This window comes from Diadema setosum, chromosome 9, assembly GCF_964275005.1.
Source record: "Diadema setosum chromosome 9, eeDiaSeto1, whole genome shotgun sequence".
Taxonomy (NCBI): domain Eukaryota; kingdom Metazoa; phylum Echinodermata; class Echinoidea; order Diadematoida; family Diadematidae; genus Diadema; species Diadema setosum.
Window position 1 is genome coordinate 33178922 of NC_092693.1, and position 24233 is coordinate 33203154.

General features: G+C 38.2%; 1 protein-coding gene across 1 annotated transcript; it reads left to right on the forward strand.

The window, feature by feature from the left end:
- Positions 1-6097: 6097 nt before the first annotated feature.
- LOC140233327 (beta-1,4-galactosyltransferase 5-like) lies at positions 6098-18166 on the forward strand. Its single transcript, XM_072313435.1, has 7 exons — positions 6098-6125; positions 7384-7446; positions 8376-8647; positions 15155-15271; positions 16010-16197; positions 17094-17318; positions 17935-18166. Exons 1-7 carry the CDS (start codon positions 6098-6100, stop codon positions 18164-18166), a joined length of 1125 nt encoding a protein of 374 aa, XP_072169536.1.
- Positions 18167-24233: the final 6067 nt, after the last annotated feature.

Genomic DNA, 24233 nt, shown 5'->3' on the forward strand with positions numbered 1-24233 from the left:
TTTTATGTTGTGAAACCTACTTTGGTCTTTCTGTAATGATATGTACGTTGGCCAGTATTTGTGCGTCCCAGTGCGTCGCGTGTAAATGTATTTTTAAGTACAAACGTGAATATTTATTACACATGTTCTGGTTTCGTTTTATTTGTCGCTATATGTGCCTTCGTATCAGACATTTTACTAGCCTTACAAAAGCAGATGGATTTACTGTTTGTGTTTATTTTTTTCTATTACGATTTGTGTGGATATGTCAGGAATCAACGTAATACCTCAACTTTGTCAAGCCTGAAGAGATAGCTAAGGTGTGTTAGGCTTTGCTGTTCTTTAATTCCTATATTGACTTACTACTTTACAAACTTTGCGTGCTTCTTGTTGACGGAGTTATCCTGTATGCATTATCTATACAATGCATGTCACCATGTTAACTGCAACGAAGTATTCAATATCGTTTTATTGACGTGAAGCCTTTACGTAAATGTAAACGTTTCTCACTGACCAGGTTCAGCCACCAAATTTTTGAAGGATGTCGAGACCTCTTAGGATAAGCAATTTTTTTTTTTTTTTTACTGTTTATCAATCGCAAAAATATGTTTTTAAGGGTGTAAACATAAAACTTTACCCTTTATCATAACAAATAATGCATGACCGCAGCATCCTAACGCGTTACGAGTTAGTTAAAAGAGAAATTACTTTGCCAAGCAGTTTTGAATTCATAAACCCTAATTTTAGATTTAATAAACCCTGGCTGGTAATAAACAATGAAATCAATTAATAGGAAAATTATGAAATACTTGCTAATGTTTATGTAACAGTTATTATTACAAGAGCCAAGACAATATCAGAAGCCATCAACAATCTAATTGGAAAAAAAAAAGCCAAGATCTTGCCAGCAACATACCATAACCATATCACCTGGCCACTATTCAACTCTTTAGTTATATTTTTTTTTTCTCAGGCACTCTTTAAATTCCTCTCTAGATTGGAAATCAGTCCATAACATTGTGTTTATAGGAACAAATCCAAAATTACACTTGGAATTAGATTTCGAAATCTATCAGATTGAGATTCTCAATTCAATTTTGGATTTTTCCCTCATCTCAATCTAAGGAATTTAGAGAGCAAAAGTAATACATCGTCGTTATTCTTCCAATTGTGGAAGAGGAAGTAAAGGATATAATGAATATTTTAGCTACGACAAAAGCTAGTGGTTTTGAACGTATAACAAATATAGAACGAAATTTTATCTCCCTTTTATTATTTATTTTGAATATGTCCTGATTGATAGACATTGTACAGGACCGCTTGAAAGTCGATCGCTGAAGGCATTCATACATTATAAAACTGGAAATAGGAAAAGACCCACATTATCAGACCTAGTCAATACCCCTCTTAAAACCCTCGTCTGAAATATTGAAAAAGAACATCGATAGTGAAATAACGACCCTTTAAGATTCCTAGTTTGGATTCAGAAAATTAGTATTCCCTAAACCACGCATGCTCTACTAACGTTGATTGATAAGATCGCCAGTGCTATCGACGCTCAAGCTTCTATACATTGTCGTCATTTTCTTGGACCTCTCCAAGATCTCTGACACGATAATCATGATATTTCGTTGTACGAACTTTGCTATCATTAAATGCGTAGAAAGGCCTTGGACAGATTCAAATGCTGATAATCTGTCTTATATAAAACAATTTGTTGCCATATGGACACACGATGGACGTGAATCTAGATCTTGAATTCGAAGAATATCGTGTGGTGTTTCACAAAGTAAAAAACTAAAAAAAAAAGGCCTTACTCGGACCATACACTTTTTTCATACTTCACATTAATGATTTCCCTAAAACTTCCGACCTGCTTTCTTTTCCCCCTTTCAGATCAGTCTAACGTTTTCTCTTTTTTTTTTGTTATCGCATCGTTATCCCAAAATCCTCCTATTGAAGATACTGCATTAAAGCAATGAACTGAAGTTCGTCCAAAATTGGATATAATAATATTACATTACATCGTGCAGATAAGTTATCTATGTGTGACCCGCCACGACACGACAAAAGGATCCGAAAGTCGCTGACGGCTGAGCCGAGAAAATCGAGTTTGAAGTCAGATCATCAAAGTCGATCAAAACCATCGAATATCTGATTTTGACGTGAGTTTGTAGTCTGATGCTAGGAGCATACCTTCTATTGCCAAGAGGTGAAAACTCAGTGTCTTTCCTCCCCTTGATCATCACTGCGTCGGAAGGAAAACTTTGAAGGCGGTTTTCTCAAAACGCTGATGTCTTAGACCACTCGACGTGCTCTCATAATATCATCGATACCTCCGCAACCGAGTACTTTATGAGTCGTGTTATATACGAATTAACAAAAAGGGAGTAATGTCATGTCATTTTAAGAAAACCGACCTCCCTCCGACTTTTGGATCCTTTTCTTGTAGCGGATCAAATAATCATAAGAAAAAGAAAGTTACAAACATTTTTTAAGTAAAACACAAACAAACATGATTTTCAAAAGTTTTTTTTTTCTGAATTTCAACGCTCACTCTCACTTTAACACGTGTATACTTCTGGAAGTTCGTCAAATTGTCCGTCCAGGATTCAGGATACATATCACAACTACATGTATCGTGCAAATAAATTTTCTCTGAATGAGAAAGAAAATTACAATCAAACCCACGATTTTTGCAAAATTTTTTTGGTTGTAATTTCAATGCTCACTCACACGGTAACACTTGTATACTTCTTGAAGTTAGTGAAGACTTGCATTCTTATACATTCCGAAGGGGTTACGCAACCAAGCTCCATATTTTAAAACACAGTAAAGTATACTGTTTAAGGAATTACTTTAATTTGTTTACTCGTTACATCACTTCCGCATATAATCCAGGTATGAGGTGCTTGGGTTTGTCCCCAATTTAAGTGAGTATTGATGTCTTTTCATTATGAATGTTATCCTATTGTAAGTAATCTGTCTTCCTGTGAATAGATCGATGTTTGTTGTTGTTGTTGTTTTTCAAAGATTCTTAGCGTGACATCTTCTTTGTAGCCAATGTGGCATTCAGTGGCATGTAACTAGTTTTAATTCTTGTCGCCTTCGGGTTTGAAGCAATTATGCGCACAAATACTCATGCAGTTTTGTGCAATACTGAAACAGTACATTCTATATACATTACATGGATTTCAATGTAGGACAAGTGACAATTTGATATACAATCATTTGACTCTCAAAGTTTTGCCACAGTAAATATTTAGCAATATGTTATTGCATGGTACATGTAGTTTATATATATATATATATATATATATATATATATATATATATATATATAGTAGATTATTATTCGTTGCCGAAGTTTGATAATTCAACATGTATCTGTAAATGTAACGTAATACTACGTGAAGCTCACAATAATCTCTTTACACCAATTTGCCTTTTTTACAAAGTTGAAATTCAGTCACTTTCAGGCGTACCTCTTTATCAAAATAAATTTCTTAAGCATGAGACGTGCAAACGCAGTGTATTTATTGTCTTTGTTTCTATTGCTGTGTGTCTAGGTTTTTTTTTTTATATAATTGGGAAGAAAATACTTATCGTAAAATTATTATGCACTTTTCTATGTACATCATTGTCTATCTAGAGACAAGGATATCATCAAAACCCTCAACAGTCACAAGTGATATTATACTTACCAACATCTTCCATAAATGCAATCATAGGCGTAGTGGAATTCTGACTTTATATGACATATAAGATTACTTTCCAATATTATTGATATCTTATCACACTTAACAATGAAAAAAAAAAAGATCTTTGAAAAGAACGATAAACGTATATGTTTAGGTCTCTATCACATTTAAGAAACATCGAATTTTGAAAAGAAAAAAATAAACAAAAATTTACACGCAAAGAGTCATAGATTCATTAAATTGTAAAAAAAAACCCCACATATTTAACTCATACATTATTATTTGTAAACCAAGTCAACACATACATAATCGTTGTGAACAATATCGCCATGCCCGTTTAATTGATACAATTCGTACTTCGTACGCACCGATTTCTCCTTCCTTTCTCATATCTCTATGGTAAATTATTTATATATATAAAACTGCACATGAAACTGCGCATGAATTATTCCAAAGAGGTGAGTCACATTCATTTTTTGAAGTCATTTTGCTCCTTGAAAGACATTTTGTTCTGTGGAGGGCGGCTGCATTTCCTACATGATTAACTTGACCATGTTCAAGTTGATTTCAATTGCTAGAGTAGAAAATGGACAGACAAATACTGAAGGATAAGTGGAATTTTAAGGCTTTCCAAGTATCGAGGAAAAAGTGACATTTGCTTCAACCACACCTGTAAAACTTAATGGATGCGGTGGTGGTGTCATGGGCCATGATATAAACAAATCTCTCTACCAATCGCAAATGTTCTGTCTTAGTGTTTGAGTGTGTGTGTGTGTGTGTGTTTAGTATTTAATAACTTATACGTGAAATTAGAAACCCAAAGCATTAATACAATAAAATTATATGCCAGTTCTCCCGTGATCGTCATCTCAGCCACAAAGTTTCGAGTAGGTTGCAATGGGTAACACTACAATGTTTGAAAACAAGTGGAACTTTAAGCTGCAATAAAGATCTTATTTTAATGAAACTGGCATTCTGTTTACATGATGTTACTCTATTTATAACTTCTTAATTTGAGTATGTTTTGATATTCATCACTGTGAGAAACCTTGAAGATTCTGAGACGACACGTTCGATGTATTTAACAGGTAACACAAAACCACGTCTTGCTGATGTATAAAAAGTCTCATAAACATTGTTCAAAAACACCATTTATCTTGCAATTTTAGTAAATGTCATCATGGTTTAATTAAATAAAAATGAATAGTACAATAAATGTTCTTGATTATGCAACAACAAAAGTGATGCATCATACCAGAAAGAGAGTGAGAGCAATACAGAGAAAATCTATTATCAAGATTTTTTGAAGATGATAATTATAGATTCAACATTTGGTTCAACGTCATTATCTAAAAAATCCAATTTAGGCTTATACATTTTTTCATTATTCAAGGTAAAGAATTTCCCCGCTGTTATTCAGATAAACTGAATACAGTTTTCCACTACCTCTTTTTACACGCTATAAATAAATACAGAACTTTTATTCTCTTACCAAATTTCCGTATCTTTTGGAAAACATGATTGCGCTACTTTTTAAGCGTCATTCATTGTTATTATGCTGCAAAACGTACTAATAATCTTTTCTATATTCATGAAGTCCTCAACTGTACACCAAACTTGCAACACTGATCTTTAGTAAAAGGAAAGGTTTAAAATAAAATGGGTCAACAAAGGAAGAGAGAATAAAGACCTGAGAAAGTAACTTGCTTTTAAATTATCCTCAGTTTTAAGGTAGTCAGTTTCTAGATCATTAACTGTATACATCACTCTCACTATCTTCATACAATCAATACTGTTCCTAACTTTATGATGAGTTCATACTTTCATCGTCACTGTGGAGATATTTGCCGTAGTAGAAAATTGGATGACAACATAGGCAGGGATCAATCGATTGTTATCACTATAGTTAAAATAGTGGTGGCAATCCTCAGGTTAGCAGCTGCGGTTTTGTGAATAGAAGAGCAACAATGTATACAGGTTTATCGATCGCATTTCTTCAGGGTTGAACTCGAGGGCCTTACAATCGGAAGTTGTTATTCCAGTATGCAGAAATGAATACTGGCTTGAAGACATCGACTTCGTGTATTCGGTAGTACGACAGACACACACCAGTCCAGCACACATTATTTTATCTATCATAACCATGTAGACCAGTGACAGAACCGTCCCAATCCAACGGCTAGATGGCCGTTAGGCGTTCACTATATTACTTGCCGTGTTTAAGGAGCTTGCGATGGATAGCTACGTGCCTTCGAGACTTCGTCGGATGTTGGCTATCAAAGAGTAGCTACTTATGCTCATTGTACGTGCGAGTCAGTCGGAGGTTTGCTGGTTTCGGAGCCGGGAGGTTCCGGCGATCAAGGAGGACCCTCTCGCTGCTCGTGTTTGCACTTGCGTGCACACTCTTGTACCTTCTGATGCGGTTCTTTGAACTCACTCACCAAGGTAAGGTTAGAACCGGTAGTTTGTCTGTCAGTTGGAATGTCATTGCACAAATACTGCTGCTTTACTTATGTATTGTTGAAAGGATAACAAATGCAAATGTACCTAATAAGTTTTATGCACACTATTTCTGCTGAATAAACAACAACAACAACAACGCTGTAGGTATGGTTCTACTCGTCAAATAAGGCGAATGTGTATTACCGCGCATACACACATTCATGAACCTGAGAATTTCGTGCGCAGTCAGAATACCACAGTGTAAATTGTTGATAACAGTGTCACATTTGATATGTGCTTTGTTTAATACAGCTCTGAAGTTTCTTCAACACGCCCCCGACTTATGTCCAGTGCGTTTGTGTGCAATCAAAAACTAAATCCACAAAAAAGCACCATCGCAGGACGAATAGAATCCTTCACCATGTGAAACTCTTAAAATGTCCCTGACTATAAAACAATCGATAAAAAGAGTGTTGAATATTCTTATTCTTTCCGGCACAAGACTTTCACCACCAAATCTTGATGGAAAATTTTGTTGCTGAATATAGGCACCGACAATGGGCATTAACAAATTCGTTTTTCGGGTGACTAAACAATAGCAATTACATGAGGCCATACGACCATTTGCGAGATAATAGCACTGACCGAATACTTTTATTCAGTTTACTTCAATGAATCTCTACAAAAGCACTCAGTAGTATTTTGATATAATGCTATGCCATGATAACATTTTACAAAATATGCAGTTTCCGCTTTTTATCAACGTAAATGTTGTCACAGTTGCACTTTGTCAGCTCCTCCCCACCTATACCCTCCAACCAAAAATAATAATAATAATAGAAAAAAGATAAAAAATAAAAAATGGTACGAATGAAATCACCAGTATGTGAAGTTATGAAGACTCGCAAAATGTGTGTTTTACTTGATGGATATTATTTCAAAAAGAAATTGTCACGCACATACGTCCTCAAATCAAAATGATAACAATTACTCCTCCCCATGCACAAAATGCTAAAACGTCCTCACCTCCATCAAGGAAGCAGACTCCATGCATGTCATTATGATTCAGAAATCTGACTGTCATGAAAACTGAAAGCAAACAAGATTAAAAGGACTTTACATTTCATAAAATTATCTTATTTCGAGCTTCTTTTTGACAGTAAAAGAAAAAGTACAGTTGGGCAGTATCAGTGTGGTCGTGTTTTCCCCCTGTTTTCTTTGAATGCATTTTAATAATGATATTTCTTTCACAATGTCACAGGTCCTTTTTCTTGTTCTTGTGCTGAGAAGTCAACATGCCCAGAAGTCGACATTTCTGGCCTTGGTAAGATTTCATTATGAACAGGCATGTATATATAATCAATGCAGCATGTGATAGATGTATAAATTGACATTAGTTACAGATAGATGAGTATATTATAGACAGGCAAACAGACAGAGAATAGATTGGTGATTAGCAATTTTATGCGTGAAAATATGGCAATCAAAGATGAATGCTTTGATAAATAATGAATACGCACACAGGTCGATATCAGTCTAAAGATAAACACCACAGATAAGCAGACAATAGCTTGATTGACGGGGGACAAGAGACAAATGATTTCGACTCAACGTGTATGAATATCATATTATGATCATACGGATTATACACGTATTATGCATATGTAATGTATGTTGGTGTGTGTGTGTGTGTGTGTGTGTGTGTGTGTGTGTGTGTGGATAATCATGTGAAATATTTCTTGCAAGAATAGGGTATGCAAAAAGTTGATTCCCCATATCATGCACCATAACGACTCTATGAAATAACGCAATGTATCATAAAAGAACCACGAATTGGGCTATAGATGAACTATTGAATACATTATATATATATAAGGGTTTGTTCGCAAAAACCGATAAGTCCATATTTGCCAAATGGAGATATTTGCGATTAAAAGTCAAGAAAAATAAAGAGAATAATAAGAAAATTTTTGCTTCTTTTGCCCATAACTTCAAAAATGTACCTTTATATGTAGTGACCAATATATCATTTAAAAGGTATTATTTTGTACTTTATAACAGAGACCGTAATTCAAAATCTTCAAAAATGGACTTATCGGTTTTTGCAAACAAACTCTTCATATATATATATATACATATATGTGTGTTTGTGTGTGTGTGTGTGTGTGCGTTTGTGTGTGCGTGGATGCGGATTTTTGTCTGCCTTTCTGTTTTTCCACGATCTCTATGGATCAATTCTCAATTTCCATACAGTGGGAAGACAAAACGTGAATCTTGATTTCACGTCCATGCTGGAGTCGGAAAACCATGTTTTCGGACCAACTTTCGATGACGTCAGAAAGGCAGTCAAACGGGCCAATGAGATCCTCCAGAGGAGACTGGTAGAATCGTCGCTAGCTGGCGCCAACACGAAAGTCGCCAGTCTGTTTGACATTTCCATCGAGTCACAGGCAGTCGAGACAGCTGACTATTGGTATCTACCGGGTGGTCACTGGAAGCCCGCTCGCTGCACGCCCCGATGGAAGGTACGTTGCATTCAAATTATTCTTCCCGGGTCACTTGACAATAACAGTCATGTCAAGGTCATGAATAAATGAATCCATACCTCATATTTCATTTCTATCAGCTAAATTTATATTGACATTATGTGGATATATCATCTCAAACGCAATCATATAACTCATCGCAGGAAGAATAACGTTCTGGCCAAAAGAAATAATACGGCATATTATGGCAATTCGCATTGTATGAGGTACATGAGGTGGGGGCGCTGTGGCATAGTGGACAAGACTCCCGACTCCCGATCGGAAGATCCGAGTTCGAACCGCGCCCAGTGCTTACGTCCTTGGACGAGATGTTTTTACCCACTATGTCCCTCTCGACCCAGGTGTATAAATAGGTACCTGGCAATGCTAGGGTAATAATAATAGCAGGGCCCTCTGGTAGAACAGTGGCAACACTAAAGCCTACCCTGCCATGGGTAAATAAGTCCTTATTATTATTATTAGTAGTAGTAGTAGTAGTAGTAGTAGTAGTATTAGTATTAATATTATTATTATTATTATTATCATTATTATAATTATTATTGTTATTATTATTATTATTATTACATTGATTCATGACATGTTACAAAATCGCGTCTTAAAATGAGACAACCGCAGAAATGGGGCAACAACAAATCAATCAATCACCACTCCAGCAAGCCTCTTTATAGTGCGTTCTTAAACTCCCGTATATAGTTAGGGCATTTTAGAAAATTTCTGGACCATCTGTGAAAAAATTGCTTACCAATAGCTTTCTTCACCAATGTGTTCACTAAGGTGTCTACTAACACCTCTCAATTAGTTCCAACCCAAATCCTTGTGGAAAATTCTGGGGAGCCAATCAAAATCGAGCACCCGGAGGGGGGCGGGGCAGAAATGGAAAAATATATATTTTTTCCAATATAAGCGAGTGGATGTCTAATTAGGGGTTTCTGGGGGTGCAGAATCGATTCCCACCATTAGTTTGGAGTACAAACAACTCTCTGACCGTGAAATAAGCCACGCCTCCTTTTTGCCCCCGCCGAAATACGTAAATATTGGTATTTTTATACTTATCTCATTAGGTTTATATAATGGGTTTTTAGGGTGCACTGAAAACACTTGTGTGCGATGGGAAGTAGTCGTTACCATTTCTCTTATATCCATAACACCAAATATAATCATATTACTGCTGTGTATACTTATTAAATGTTTGATTCTAAATAGTTTTGAACCAACATCCTCGTGGAAAAAAAACAAACAACAACTGTGGAGCCAGTTAAATCTACGCAACAGAATGAGAGGGGTTGTCAAACAATGGGAAGATTTTTTTTTTTTTTTTTTTTTTTGCCAGTATTATCGTGTGAGATGTCCAATTAGGGGTTTCTGGGGTTACTGAATGGATTCGAAACATTAGTTTTGAGTTAAAACTACTTCCTGATCATTAAAATAGGTCACACTTACTTTTTGCACCCGCCGAATCATGTATTATTGGTATTTTAATTTATACGCATCTCGGTGGGTTTATGTAGTGAGTTGGTTAGAATGCTGCATTGAGTTCTATCATCACTTAATTTGAGCTACACCTCCTCTAAAAACAGTTGGCAAAACACTGAAACATAAGTGTGCAAAATAACAAAAGTAGTCGTTCCCTCTTCTTTTACTTCCATTATGCCCATTTAAATCCAACAGAAATGTATCTCAATATTGAAACCTTGGTACATTATCCTACTCACAGACATCTCCCTCACTGCTCCCATCAGCTGTTTGGTCGATGTTCTGGCAACAGCTACCATGACATTTGCCGCAAAAAGAAATACACTTGACTCCTTACTTTTTATTATACAACTTGCTTTTTACAACTGAGGGCCGGCGACTGTGTGCTCCAGTCCCCCTCACAGTTCAAACTTCAGAAAATAGTCCTTTGCTATGGGTCTGTTGAAGGGACTGGTGCGTAACCTTGGTCCTCAAGCTTCCATCCATACTCCAAGACATCCAATGATGGAGTTTGTAACATTAGCCAATCTCTGGTTTGGAGATAAGTTTGTAGAGAATGCTGCTCTGCAGCTTATGTTGTCGGGGACATGTAATTTCTCAGTTTTGATGCTCCCAGCAGCAGCCCGCTTGCTGAAGACGTCAAATCTCAAGTCTCCAAAGTCTGTTGGGTGGTCTTCCATGGAACATGAGCTTGAATAATTCACTGCTGGCTTTAATCATATCATCTTTCTTGCCTCGGATGTCCAGAGACGCATCCATGGCCTGTTTCGCCTTGTCAGTCTCGCAGAGCTTGTTTACCAAAGTTGATTTGCTGAACCCAGAAATTGCTGACACTGTATCGCAGCCGGAGAAGCTGTGCAAGAATTCAAGATCAAACACTTCCGGTATCTCTCAGGGAGGGCCTCCCTTATCTTTGGGATTATAATCATAAGATGTTTCCTTGGCGCTTGTGAGGAAGATAGAGTGAATCAGCAAAAAGATGATGTCGGCGTCCCCAGCCCTCACCTCAACAGTAGAATCTTTTGCCTCATCTAGAGCTGCTCGGACTATAGCAGTGTCTTCATCATCGTGGTACTGCTGTACACTGATCCCATTTCTACTGAATGTCTCAGCAAGCAGCAGAATAAAATGGGCCTTGTGTTGCTCTTGCTTTTCTCTTGGAACGAGGCTTTTGATGTCTGGGCGAATCAGAATGTCACATCAAGCATTCTTTGTTCGTCTCCGGTGATCAAGGCCCTTAGTGGTGCTGCCGTATCCGTCAGAGACCACATTGATTTGGAGAAACTGGCTCCCCATGGACTTAAAAAATAGAGGTATCTCTTGGCAATGCCCTTAGCAGGTGAGGTTAGCTTCCCATTTGACGTTGCGCAAGAGCCATCCACCATCCGTCACCAGACTCGTGCAGGGGTTTATTCTACGGGTTCCACAGAAGTCTTGCTAGGGTGCATGGTTTCCATACACAGTGAATTTGGTAAGCTCTTACCAAATTCACTTTGTATGGAAACCATGCAGTCAGTTTCTCAGACCATGAGCGGTCAGGTACATGGACTAAAATCACGATAGAAACCACACTCATGGGTGAGGCCAAATCCTCAAACAGTCTTAACAGAGGACGCTTCCGGAATGAATCTCCTCACAGGTGTTGGGTTAAGACGCTAAACCACTTCTCATGCATTCACCAGGAACTTGAACAAGGTATGAACAAGCGTGAGGTACCTGACCACACGCACGTCACAAGAGCCCAGTTGAAGAATGACGAAGATGCTGTCAACGCCATTTTCGGATGGTTGGAGGAGATCGACCTCTTCGATGCAACATGGGACAAGAAGACCCTAGTATCCTTTATAACAGGATTCAGCAGCACTCCAGAGGACCTAGTCAACGCTGATCAGGCAGTGGAGGTTGGCAGAGCCATGCTGTCCAAGATGAATGGACGAACGGTTCTGGATTCAATTGAAACTAAAGCAAAAGGCGAAGTCATTAGAGAGCCTTAGAAGTGGACCCAAAGTCAATGGAAAGAAGCTGGTTATTGACTCACTCAAGCTCTTCAACCGTCTAATCATCATCAGTTTGCGTGAAGTCAAGACCGAAGGTCTGTGATTTGAGTTGACGCCAACACCAATGTCTCTATTTGACAAAGACTATAAGTTGCGAAATCCAGACAAGGCTGCCCAAGCAAGATTTCTGAAAGCATTTGTGGAAAGCGTTGAACGAACCCCCTGCATGAGTCTGTTCATTGATGGTGGATGACTATACTGCACAACGTCAAGCGGGAGGCTGACCTATCCTGGAAGGGCATTTCCGAGAGCTACCTTCAGTTTTTGAAGTCCATGGGGAGCCAGTTTCTCCAAATCACTGTAGTCTTTGATAGATACGGCAGCTCTGCTAAGGACAATGATCACCTGAGACGAACAAAGAATGCACGATGTGACATTCCCTTTCGCCCAGATATCAAAGCCTCGTTCCAAGAGTAAAGTTCATCCACAACAAGAGGAACAAGCCCCGGCTCATTCTGCTGCTTGCTGAGAAATTCAGTAGAAATGGGATCAGTGTACGGCAATACCATGATGATGCAGACACTGTTATAGTCCGGGCAGTTCTAGATGAGGCAAAAGATTCTCCTGTTGAGGTGAGGGCGGAAGACACTGATATCATGGTTTTTGCTGATTCACCCCATCTTCCTCACAAGAGCAAAAGAAACATCTTGTAGTATCGCAAAGATCAGGGAGGCCCTCCCAGAGAGATACCGAAAGTGTTTGATCTTGAACTCTTGCACAGCTTCTCTGGCTGCGATACAGTGTCAGTGATTTCTGGGTTCGCAAATCAACTTTGGTAAACAAGCTCTGAGAGACTGACAAGGCGGAAAGGGCCATGGATGCGTCTCTGGACGTCCGAGGCAAGAAAGATGATATCATTAAAACCGGCTGTGTATTATTTAAGCTCATGTTCCATGGAAAACTACCCGAAAGACTTGGAGGCTTGAGATTTGACATCTTCACCAAGCGGGCTGCTGATGAGAGCATTAAACCTTACAACAGAAGCTGCAGCGGAGCATCCTCTACGAGCTAATCTCCAAACCAGAGGTTGGCTAATGTTGCAAACTCCATCATTGGATGTCTTGGAGTATGGATGGAAGCTTGAGGACCAAGGTTACGCACCGGTCCCTTCAACAAACCCCGTCACAACGGACTATTTTCTGAAGTTTGTTAGCTGCAAACTTTGAAGGGACTGTAGCGCACTGAAGTGCAGTAGTAAAAGCAAGGAGTTATGCATTTCTGTTTGCGGCAAATGGCATGGTAACTCTTGTCAGAACATCAACCAAACAGCTGATGGGAGCAGTATAAGGGAAATGTTGGGGAGTAGGATAAAGTACCAAGGTTTCAATACAGTTCTGTTGTGCCAGATTTAAATGTGACATAATGGAAGTAAGAGAAGTGGATTGCACAGTTAACGGTATTGTGCAGTATTATTTGCTCACTGTTTTAAGAGTTGATACAGCTCAAATTCAATAATAGAACTCAATTCAGTGTTCTAAAAAACTCACTGAATAAACCCACTGATGTACGTATGAAATACCAATAATACATGAATCAGCGGGTGCAAAAAGTAGGCGTGGTCTATTTTAATGGTCAGGTAGTATTTTTTACGCAAAACTTATGTTTCGAATCCTTTCAGCACCCCTAGAAACCCCTAATTGGAGATCTCACAAACTAGTACTGGAAAAAAAAATCTTCCTATTGATTGACACCCCCACCCTTTTGTTGTCGTAATAGGTTTAACTGGCTCCACAGTTTTGGGTTGTTTTTTTTTTCCCCCACAAGGATGTTGGTTCGAAATTATTGAGAATCAAACATTTAATAAGTAAAGCCTATTTACAGTAATATGATTATATTTGGTGTTATGGATATAAGGGAAATGGGAACAACTACTTCCCATCGCACACACATATTTTCAGTGCACCTTAAAAACCTACTACTAGTATATAAACCCAATAAGATACGTATGAAAATACCAATATTTACGTATTTCGGCGGGGGCAAAAAGGAGGCGTGGCCTATTTCACGGTCAGAGAGTTGTTTATACTCAAAACTACTTGTGGGAATCGATTCTGCACCCCCAGAAACCCCTTATTAGACATCTCACTCGCTTATATTGGAAAAAATATATACTTTTCCATTTTTGCCCCGCCCCCCTCCGGGTGCTCGATTTTGATTGGCTCCCCAGAATTTTCCACAAGGATTTGGGATGGAACTAATTGAGAGGTGTTAGTAGACACCTTAGTGAACATATTGGTGAAGAAAGCTATTGGTAAGCAATTTTTTCACAGATGGTCCAGAAATTCTCTAAAATGCCCTAACTAATATGCAAACTGCAGAACTCGTTATCTATCCCATACGCATACCTTAAAATTGATTCTTTGGACGCGACAAAAGGGTCATTTTGTGTGTTTTTTTTCCAATTTTATTCCGAAATTATGATTTCTCACTGGGATACGAATATCTTTACATATCGGCCCTTACTGGTATTCAAACTAAATGCAGACAACTTCCAAACCTGAGGAAAACAAACAACAACCCCAATCACTTGTTTAATCGATGCATAGTATCGATAGTTACGGATGCGATAGTTTTGAGAGTGCACTAATCAACTGCACAGCTGAAAAGTTTTCACCATTATTTTTGGATGCACGTCACGAGACCGACACCCACGAGTCATACAGCCCACGAGTCATACAGCTCACGAGTCATACAGCCCATGAGTTCGACACTATAAGCTAACAAGGCCCACGAGACCGACACATTAAACCCCGTGTTGTATCTGTCGAACTCGTGGGCTGTATGACTCGTGAGCTGTATGACTAGTGGGCTGTATGACTCGTGGGTGTCGGTCTCGTGACGTGCACCCAAAAATAATGGTGAAGACTTTTCAGCTGTGCAGTTGTCAAACTTGTGGGCTGTATGACTCGTGGGTGTCGGTCTTGTGGGATGACCCCTTATTTTTCTCACCATACAGGTGGCCATCATAATTCCATTCCGCGATCGATTCGCCCACCTCCCGATCATACTGAAGTATTTGGTACCAATGCTTAAGAGGCAGCATCTCGAATTTAGCGTCTTTACGATCAACCAAGTAAGATTTCTTTCGGAGATGCACATTACTTGGAGCAGGTTCACACGGTCTATGAGATTATTTTGTATAACTATACACTTATGTCATTATCAAGAGTCAGTACCAGAAGAGACTGCCTAATTCTTTCAAATTCGTTTTCTATGACTTTTTTTTTTATTCAGGGAGGCGTAATGTAATGAATGAATCAGTGAAACAAAGTTCAAATAGTCAACAAAGACAACTGAAATTGGACGATTGGTTAATGGTACAGAGTCAGAACAACACCGCATATAGCTTGTCAAATGAATCGCATTAAATCATGTGTTACACTGGGCTTAAATGATCAACAACGGCAGAACCTACGCAAAAGTAAAGCTCGTAGAGCCTTTGAATGAAAATTAAAGAAAACAAAAAACAAGCAAGCAAACTTTATTAACTGCATGAATAATATAAAGGCCGGTAGAAGGGAATGTTGAAAATGTTGTATATCGACCGTTTGCTGACTCGTGCACCCCCTAATCACATGGCATTATTGCTCGTAGAAAAGAGAGTAAAATGAAAAAGTAAGTAATATATACATAAATATTAATATGTAAAGTCTTTTTGGAAATTTAATTGTTCAGCATCTTTATCTAGGTGAGTACTCTTGCAGATCTGCATTTACACAAGTGTGTACTGCACAAAGATAGAAGGTGCAATGTAAATAGTTGCACGTACATCACGTGACCACATATTTCCATAATACCGTAACTTTAATAGGCTAACCAAGAATTGTTCAACCGGGCGATGTTGATGAACGTGGGCTTCCTGGAGGCGCTGAACTTCACCGACTACGACTGCTTCATCTTCCACGATGTCGACCACATACCACTCGACGACCGCAACTACTACGGCTGCTCTCGGATGCCCAGACATTTTTTGTCCGGGTCAGATCGATGGAATTACAAGTAAGACCTCCAACTTTGTTTTATATTTCAGTTTCTTTTTTTTTCAGTTCATACGTGTGACAAACTATACGATTAAGTGATTTGGGTGACGTCATCCATCCGTCATTGCATCGAGGTTACTGATATGTGACACTAATCCGACTCTGAACGTAACCCGGTAAGAGCTTACAGCTATGTATAGAGTCAACTTTGTTAGAAACTCCCTCCCCTCCCCATCTCTCTCTGCCTCATGGTTTCTTTGCAGTAATTGACAGACCCTATACTGCCTTCAGAGTGCCGGATGTTTTTTTTTTTTAAGGAATACAATTACAGAGTTCTTTTGTGACACGGCATAGGCTCCAATTACTTTGCTGATGTCTGTTATTGCACACGAGACCGTGAGAAGACCTGGGTCCCATTTCATAAGACATGTTATCAGTAACAACTGCCACATTTCTATGACAAATTCGCTCTCAGCCAATCAGATGCATGGATTTTAGTAGCTTATAACAACTATCGTAAGTTGTTATTGATAACAGGTTTTATGAAACGGGGCCTAGCTGTTCTAAGCATTATGCTAAGGTAGACACTCAATACAGAAATGGGAAGGAGCGAATATTAGCAGATGAGTTAAAACGATTTCCGTAATAGAACATGGCTTCACAGACTTGGACTCTCAGTAATTAAACAGAATAACCAGAATCAATCTTATCTGATGACTTTCTAGTCCAAATTCATCTGTTTTTCAATGTTGAATGTTTCCTGCACAGGGTTCAAATACTTATCACAGTGCACAAAACAAATAGAAACATGCCGCACTTGAATAGACGTTATGTTTTGTCTTCTCTCGTGCTGTAATTCATTGTTTGTTTGTTTTTTTGTTTTTTTCTGGTAAATTTTCCTTCCGATCGACCAAGACTGCCCTACGACAATTTCTTCGGCGCCGTGACGGGGCTGAGCAAGGGGCAAATCCGGCTGATAAACGGATTTCCGAACGTCTACTGGGGGTGGGGCGGGGAAGACGACGAAATACTGAAGAGGGTGAAGGACGTCGGGCTCGAGATCAGCCGGGTGAAGGGGACCGTCGGACATTATGACGTCATCACCCATCACCATGAGAGCGCACCACAAGTGCAAGACAGGTGACATTATTATAAAACAAACATACAGAATACATTGTTGTGTTTTTATTTTTAACAATTGTACTTTGCTGTAGAATTGTAGAGAATTTGATGATACAATTTACTTGTCACAAGCCATAACTGCCACTTATTTGAGCCTGAAATGTATAGTGTATTTCACAAGTACAATGATTGTTGGAGAATTCCTCAAAGGGTTATTCATTGTTCTTGGCTTTATCGTTACTTCCTTTCACTTTTTTTTTTTTTTATTAGGAGGGGTCATTCTCGTCATTCTCGTCTCATCTTCCAGTTTAGACTAACAAAATTGACAAAATAAAATGATTGGCATGAATACCTTTTGAGACAAACTGTGAATTTGTGCATGATCAAGCACACACATATACTTCTTTGCCCCTTAAACTTAAACAAAGTCCTTTGGGGGAGACCTGAAATGAAAAAAAAAAAAAAAAAAAAAAAATTATTTCATATATTTCAAAGCAAGAATTTCCAATGTACTACGTTCATTCAAAGTTGTCAATCAGGGATGAATCTCTGTGAACACAAGAAAAATATACCCAATCGCTCCAGTTTACTTGTCACCTGTTACCATGGAAACTTATTGGCTTATACCCTGCAGGTACGGTCTGATGAAGACTTTCAACATCCGCTATAAGGGAGATGGTCTCAGCGATATCACTTACCCGACCCCAAGTTACACCCTCAACGCCCTATACACCAACATCAGCGTCGACATACGGAAAATCAAGCCGCACTATCCGATGCCGGCGCCGCCAGAGGTCAGACAGGCAGCGCAGAACGCGCTATTAGATAAGTTTGCTGATCTGAAAAAGCGCCAAGCTCGTAAGTGATCCCTCACAGATTCTGGTCGTTTTTTGTTCGTCTAAACCTCGAACTTCCACTCACTCGGCGGCAACGCCAAAAGCATTTGGAGCTGAATGCGATTTCAACATACTTCTGTTCATACTTCGACATCCTCCAAAGGAAAAAGAGAATAAAAGGAAAGAGCGTTACAAAAGCATATTTTAGAGTATAGCACGCCATCAACGGCGGCAAATGATTGGGTCATTCTAGTCTTCAGGACAAGGATGTAGACTCGTGGGTATGGGTCTCACACCTTCTCGACACTGACCGAGACGCTGAATGGTCCATTACGTGCTACGAGTTCAAACTCGCGCTTTAGTCAATGCTTCTTCGGCATCATATCGCTGTCGTTCTGAACTTTGTATGCAGCATTTCATACACACACTTTGTGCAAGTAATTATAAGGCTGCTCCTCTGATTTAACAAGTTTGTGAAATAGGCATACGTCGATGTTGGTATTTTTACTTTGGAATTTAACTTTATCAGGGGCACGTTATTTTGTAAATTGTTTTACCACAACTTAAAATGTTGCCCAAAATTAAGATGAATGCTGAATCCGCTGAATTCATGACTACTTAAGAACTGATGCTTTCTCAAAGCTATTGGAATTAAATCGGAGAAAAAAAAAACTGTTGGCAAGTGACTTATTCTTCTTTAGCGAAATCTAATATCATGAAATGACAACTCTTACGATACAAAATATCAATAAGACGAAATGAAATAAGAAAGTAAAGCCCATACACAAAAATCATTGCAAGTTAGTAAAGAATTTTATTGGATAGAAAGTTACAAATGTCAATCAAATAATGATCTGTTCGACACACGATAAAAACGTTTTCTCTTTCGTTCAGACATGTTGAGTAGATGATGCATTTCTGTGCTTTGCCTGTGTGTGGTTATCCAAACTAATGCCCTCTTAGTTCATGCCTGATGAGTTGTATTCCAGAACACGCTATTCATGTGTGTGTGAGTATGTGCTATCCCTGGCTTGAAGAGAAGATCTCTTCACTCCAAGCGTTGAGTTTTAGGCACCTCTAGAAATTAATTGGATATCAATTTTGTTGTTTGTAGTCAAAGGAAAGACGCCAAGAAGGACAAGCAGCACTTTAAGGAAATATATGTGTTAAGTCGATTGTTTGTTACACAAATAATTCGATGAATAGATGTGTATTCACGGATAGTTTAGACACAGTATTTATACATATACATACAAAATGATAGGTGATATGTCAATCAAAAAAAAAATATCAATTGCTAACACATTTATCCTTTGTTGTGTTTTTTTTTTGTCTTTCGCCACAAAATCATACAAAGCATATAGCACACACAAAAATGTAATTTATGAGCACCATAATACACAGATAAACAAGAACAGGCTAGAGACACTATAATAGAATTTCATTAGATAGTCACATCTTCAGCAGGAATTAAACTCACAACTCGACACAGATAAACAAGAACAGCCTATAGAGACACTATAATAGTATTTCATTAGATAGTCACATCTTCAGCAGGAATTAAACTTACAACTCGAGTTGTAATCAAATTGCATGAATACGTTTGAAGTAGTATAACACGAAGCGAAAGAAAAGTAGTGATAGCACAACGTCCCCTCCCCGTTGAATAAATGTCAGTGACGTCACAATTAGTCATGTTTATAATAGTAATACGTGACACATTAAAGGTGACGCCAAATAATAGCTATGAAAAGAGATGCAATGTAATGAGAAAAAAGGCACTTAACATAGACTGCATCAAGGCATAAGCCGTGGGTATAATGCTTGGCTTTAATGGATAATTTCAATAAGTCAGTTTCCACGCAGCTGCATATGGGATAACAGCCATAACTATTGTAAAAATGTAAGTAATTGGCGAGATGTCAAAGGCAAGATACTGGTAAGAAATGTGCCGAAGACTTCAAAGATTATCATTTACACTTAACACAACCAATTATGCGCATATACAAAGAAGTTCCCCCCCCCCCGTTTCTCTCTCTCCCTCCTATATCTCTCCTTTATCTTTTCCCCTTTGCCTTTACTAATACTTTGTGTGAGAAATTCAGATGACGAGTCTTATCGCCAAACAAGATAACTCCAGTCTTGGAAAGTTGAGATATTCGGGATTAAAGCTGCTAAAAAAAGAAACTAGGAATAGATACTTTTAATCATACACAAGAATATTCCTTGTTATGTTACAAGTGAGGTACATCACTGGATAGGTTTTATTTCGCTTTATCTGATGACGAATTTATACTTTTAAATGCTTTAAAATGGCGATTTTGCGATGAAAATCTTCAAACATCCACCACAGCTTGTTTGTTTGTTTGTCTCTTAAGCATTTTTTAACTAGCCTGTTTGGGTCAGGAAATGTCCAAATGTAATTTCAAGTTTATGTAATCTATGAACACAACACAACGCTTGAATTATTCTACTTTGCTTGATACACATATCTCCTGGACACGTAGACATGTATACCAGACCGCCACACTTTTCACTTTACTAATATTCAAATTCAAATTCAAATTCAAAGTTTATTTCATTTTTCGACATAACATATGTTTCACTTCTTTTGATAACAGAGAACAAGGTAAATAGAACATAGTGAAATGAATAGTCTGTACAATAATTGAGGACCTATAGTAATCATACATTGTATAGTAAAAAAGCAACAGAAGTGATCGAAGTGAAGTACATGTATACCGTGCGAAAAATGGAGGGACCCACTAAAAAGACAGAGCTTGTAGTGTGTGGGCCCCTCTGTGGAGGGGCCCACACACTGGAGGGACCCAGCAGCAAAAGCCTAAAATCAAATATCTAATAACAAAGATAAAACAAACCATAGGGCGCCCTTCTTCCACCCGAAAAAAATGTAAAAAAAAAATAGGAGCTACTGTAGATCATTGGATAGACATCACACTACCAATCACGAGGTTGCTGGTTCGAGTCCCCTATATACTGTTACCAGCTGCAATACTTGTGCCCCTGTAGGCAAGGCTCTTTACCCTCACTGCCTATAGTCTTTAGGAGGGGCCGTCAGCTGCGTGTTTTGTTTCGTTCATAAGCGTTCATTACTTTCTTAGCAGTCACTTACAACAGTGTAAAATCAATGCAAGGAAGATCAGAAACAAAATCAAACCAAAATTGGATATGCACCTTCGACTACAACGGAAGAACGGAATCGAAACAAACGGACCCTGCAAAAAGCACACCAGCACTACTAAACATCGCGATATCTTCATTCACAGTCTCACACACTTTGACATAAACTTTGATTCACAGCGATGCCATCACAAATACGCTATGTTGTGAGTGTGCAATAACGTGGTGTTCTTTGCTTCTCATTTTTCATTGTCTGGGGTGATTTCACTAGGGTACCATTCATGGTAATCATACAACGTTATCGAGCTCCTAAAATGTCTCCTTGCTGGTAGGTATATAATAGCAGGCACACTGTGGTTGCAAGCACTGGTGGCGATGCTCAGTACGTATCAGTGAAAATACATCGACATGATATGATATTCCATCATTCATTGCCATTACTGAGATATCGGATTTCAATCGCCTGTTTTTCGGCATCTGATTTCTTTCACAAAAACAAAGTAATGACCCAGAGTTAGTTGTAACCATACGGTAATCCCTGCAAATGCACACATTGGTCACTGTAATGGTACATACTAAAAGTGAAAGTAGTTTTGTAATCATAATGTGCACACACGAATTATGAAATGGCCATTATCTGAGCATAATCATAAGAACCTTAAGATTTGAAATTTACATAGTCCATTTTTATTCTAAAATTCAGTATATCAATATCTAATTCATATCTGAACCATAGATTATCATACTTATGTACAGTATGATTATAAATTGTACATCCTGACACCATTCAAACATGGCATTTATTCACAACCATAGAAGTTCATAATCAGTTTTCGGGAGCAAAGCACATATCATTGCACTGGAAGTATTTCCATGTAAAGATGACCCGTTACTTAATGACCCAAAGACACGCGCTGAGAGCGATGTTATCCCAACCAGGCCGACATCTCCTCTCAACCTGTAAAACGTTTCCCACATACCGGAAGGTACTCCTACTATTAAATTTTTATTTTGAAAGGCATTCATCGCAGTAGATAGGCACTTGGGTCGGTCGTCAGCCTCGTAACTGAGAAGTGGAAAGATTTAAAGGAGAAATCTAGACCAAATATGTTAGTCTGATAAAACGAGTAAAATCTTACGAAATCAACGGTAACAATTTGACTGAAATCGGCTGAAAATAAGGAAGTTATAACATTTTGAAACTTTGCTAATTTCTGCAATGACAGTTCTTGTACAGTGGAAATATGCAAATGGTGAGCTAACCATGTCATAACCTCACAATTTTTCCATTGATCCTGTACACAAAATAAAATTACAAAAATTCCATGTTTCTGTCATTGAAGTCGGAAATATGATGGTATTCCGGTTGAATAACTTCAGAATAGTGATCAGTTAGATATACCAGGATTTGAGCCTTGAGCATAATACTCAGTATTGCGTTTGAATGAAAAACTGGAAATTTCAAAATTGTATCTACAAACTATTATACATGGCAAGTTGTGGGGATTTGACATGTCTACCTTGTCATTTGCATATTCATATTGACTGTTCAAGAACTGTTTCCGAAAAATCAGCGAAACTTTGAAATGTCATAATTTCCTTATTTTTCTACCCGATTTTGATCAAAATTTTACCGTTGAACTCGTATTACTTTACTCTTATTTATCAGATTTACTTATATTTGGACTGGATTTCCCCTTTAATGAGATGACGTAGCTACGCAAAAAAAAAAAAAAACCAACAAAAACAATTGTATTCTTCCTATTGATTTCAACCATTATTCCCTGAAGATATCCCTGAAACTTCTCTGCCGGTTCCTCCACGACCCTGCTTCATACAGTGCTTAACAGCAGTATTGCAAGTTGAAGTGATATCAGATAATATGGATTGCAATATTAAGAGTTTTTATATGTCATATTCGTATGCAAGTACTGAGATATTAATACAACCGATTCCTCTGTCGCATCTCTGCGGTTAAGTATGTTCCTGAGCCCTACGGATAGTAATATGTAATATAGACTAAAGCTCTGATTTTGATCCTTGGGGCTCTACATAGCTGGTTTGGTTTTTTTTTTAATCAAATCCCCTTTACGCAAGTCTACGCGACATTTTTTTTTTCTGACACAAAAGAAATCCATACTACACATAAAACCACCAACTACTGCACTTAGAATCTACCTTCGCACCACATGACAACTACTAGGTAAGTAAGATTTTGCAAGCTGCATTATGTGAGTACCAATATACGGGTTCTCTATCATTCCACAAGTTATGAGCTGTTATTTGATTTGGATATTACTGAAGTAAGCTCCGAATATAGCACAAATTATTGCGTAAGTAATAACCTGTGATGTGCATGATGAGCAGTACTTGTATGCATGCATAAATATGGATGAAGTAAACTGTTCAAGATTATAAATGCAACAATAAAGGCACGACCAAAATGTACACAGGTATGAAATTCCACTTTCTTGTGCAGCATTTCCAGCACACCTTGTCCGATTTTGAGCGTATTGTCTTTAGCATGCGTTCAGATGACATCAATACTAAACTTTTTTAGTGCAGTTCGGTCTTCGGTATTTGCTACAAGAATGTGTCAAAAGCATAACGGTTTAAAAGTCAGTCGTATGCACGTATTTCCGGGTCACAGTGTCCAATACAACCGTTTACTAGTATGCTACAGGACGCCCTCAACGTCTGTTATCTGGTTTCAGCTGAAGGACGTAAGCGGTGCTGGGCTGCATCTTATTGATCTTTTATATATTCCACCCTAATGACCTTGTCACAAAGACGCATTTTATGTACGGTACTCCTGTCATGACGGTTTCTGCTTTCTTTTTCACAGTCTTTTTTTTATTAATCTATATTTTGAGAGAATAATTTCAAACGTTATGTTAAACTGTAACAAATCGAGCTCAGGAGAGCTGCTGCAGTGAAAATGATAACAAAATGCATG

Bases quoted from the DNA above. Each gene is read 5' to 3' on its own strand.
- LOC140233327 (XM_072313435.1), top strand. From the start codon at position 6,098: ATGCGGTTCTTTGAACTCACTCACCAAG. The intron at 7,447-8,375 runs GTAAGATTTCAT...ATTTCCATACAG, and splicing joins AGTCGACATTTCTGGCCTTG to TGGGAAGACAAAACGTGAAT. The intron at 16,198-17,093 runs GTAAGACCTCCA...CGATCGACCAAG, and splicing joins TCAGATCGATGGAATTACAA to ACTGCCCTACGACAATTTCT.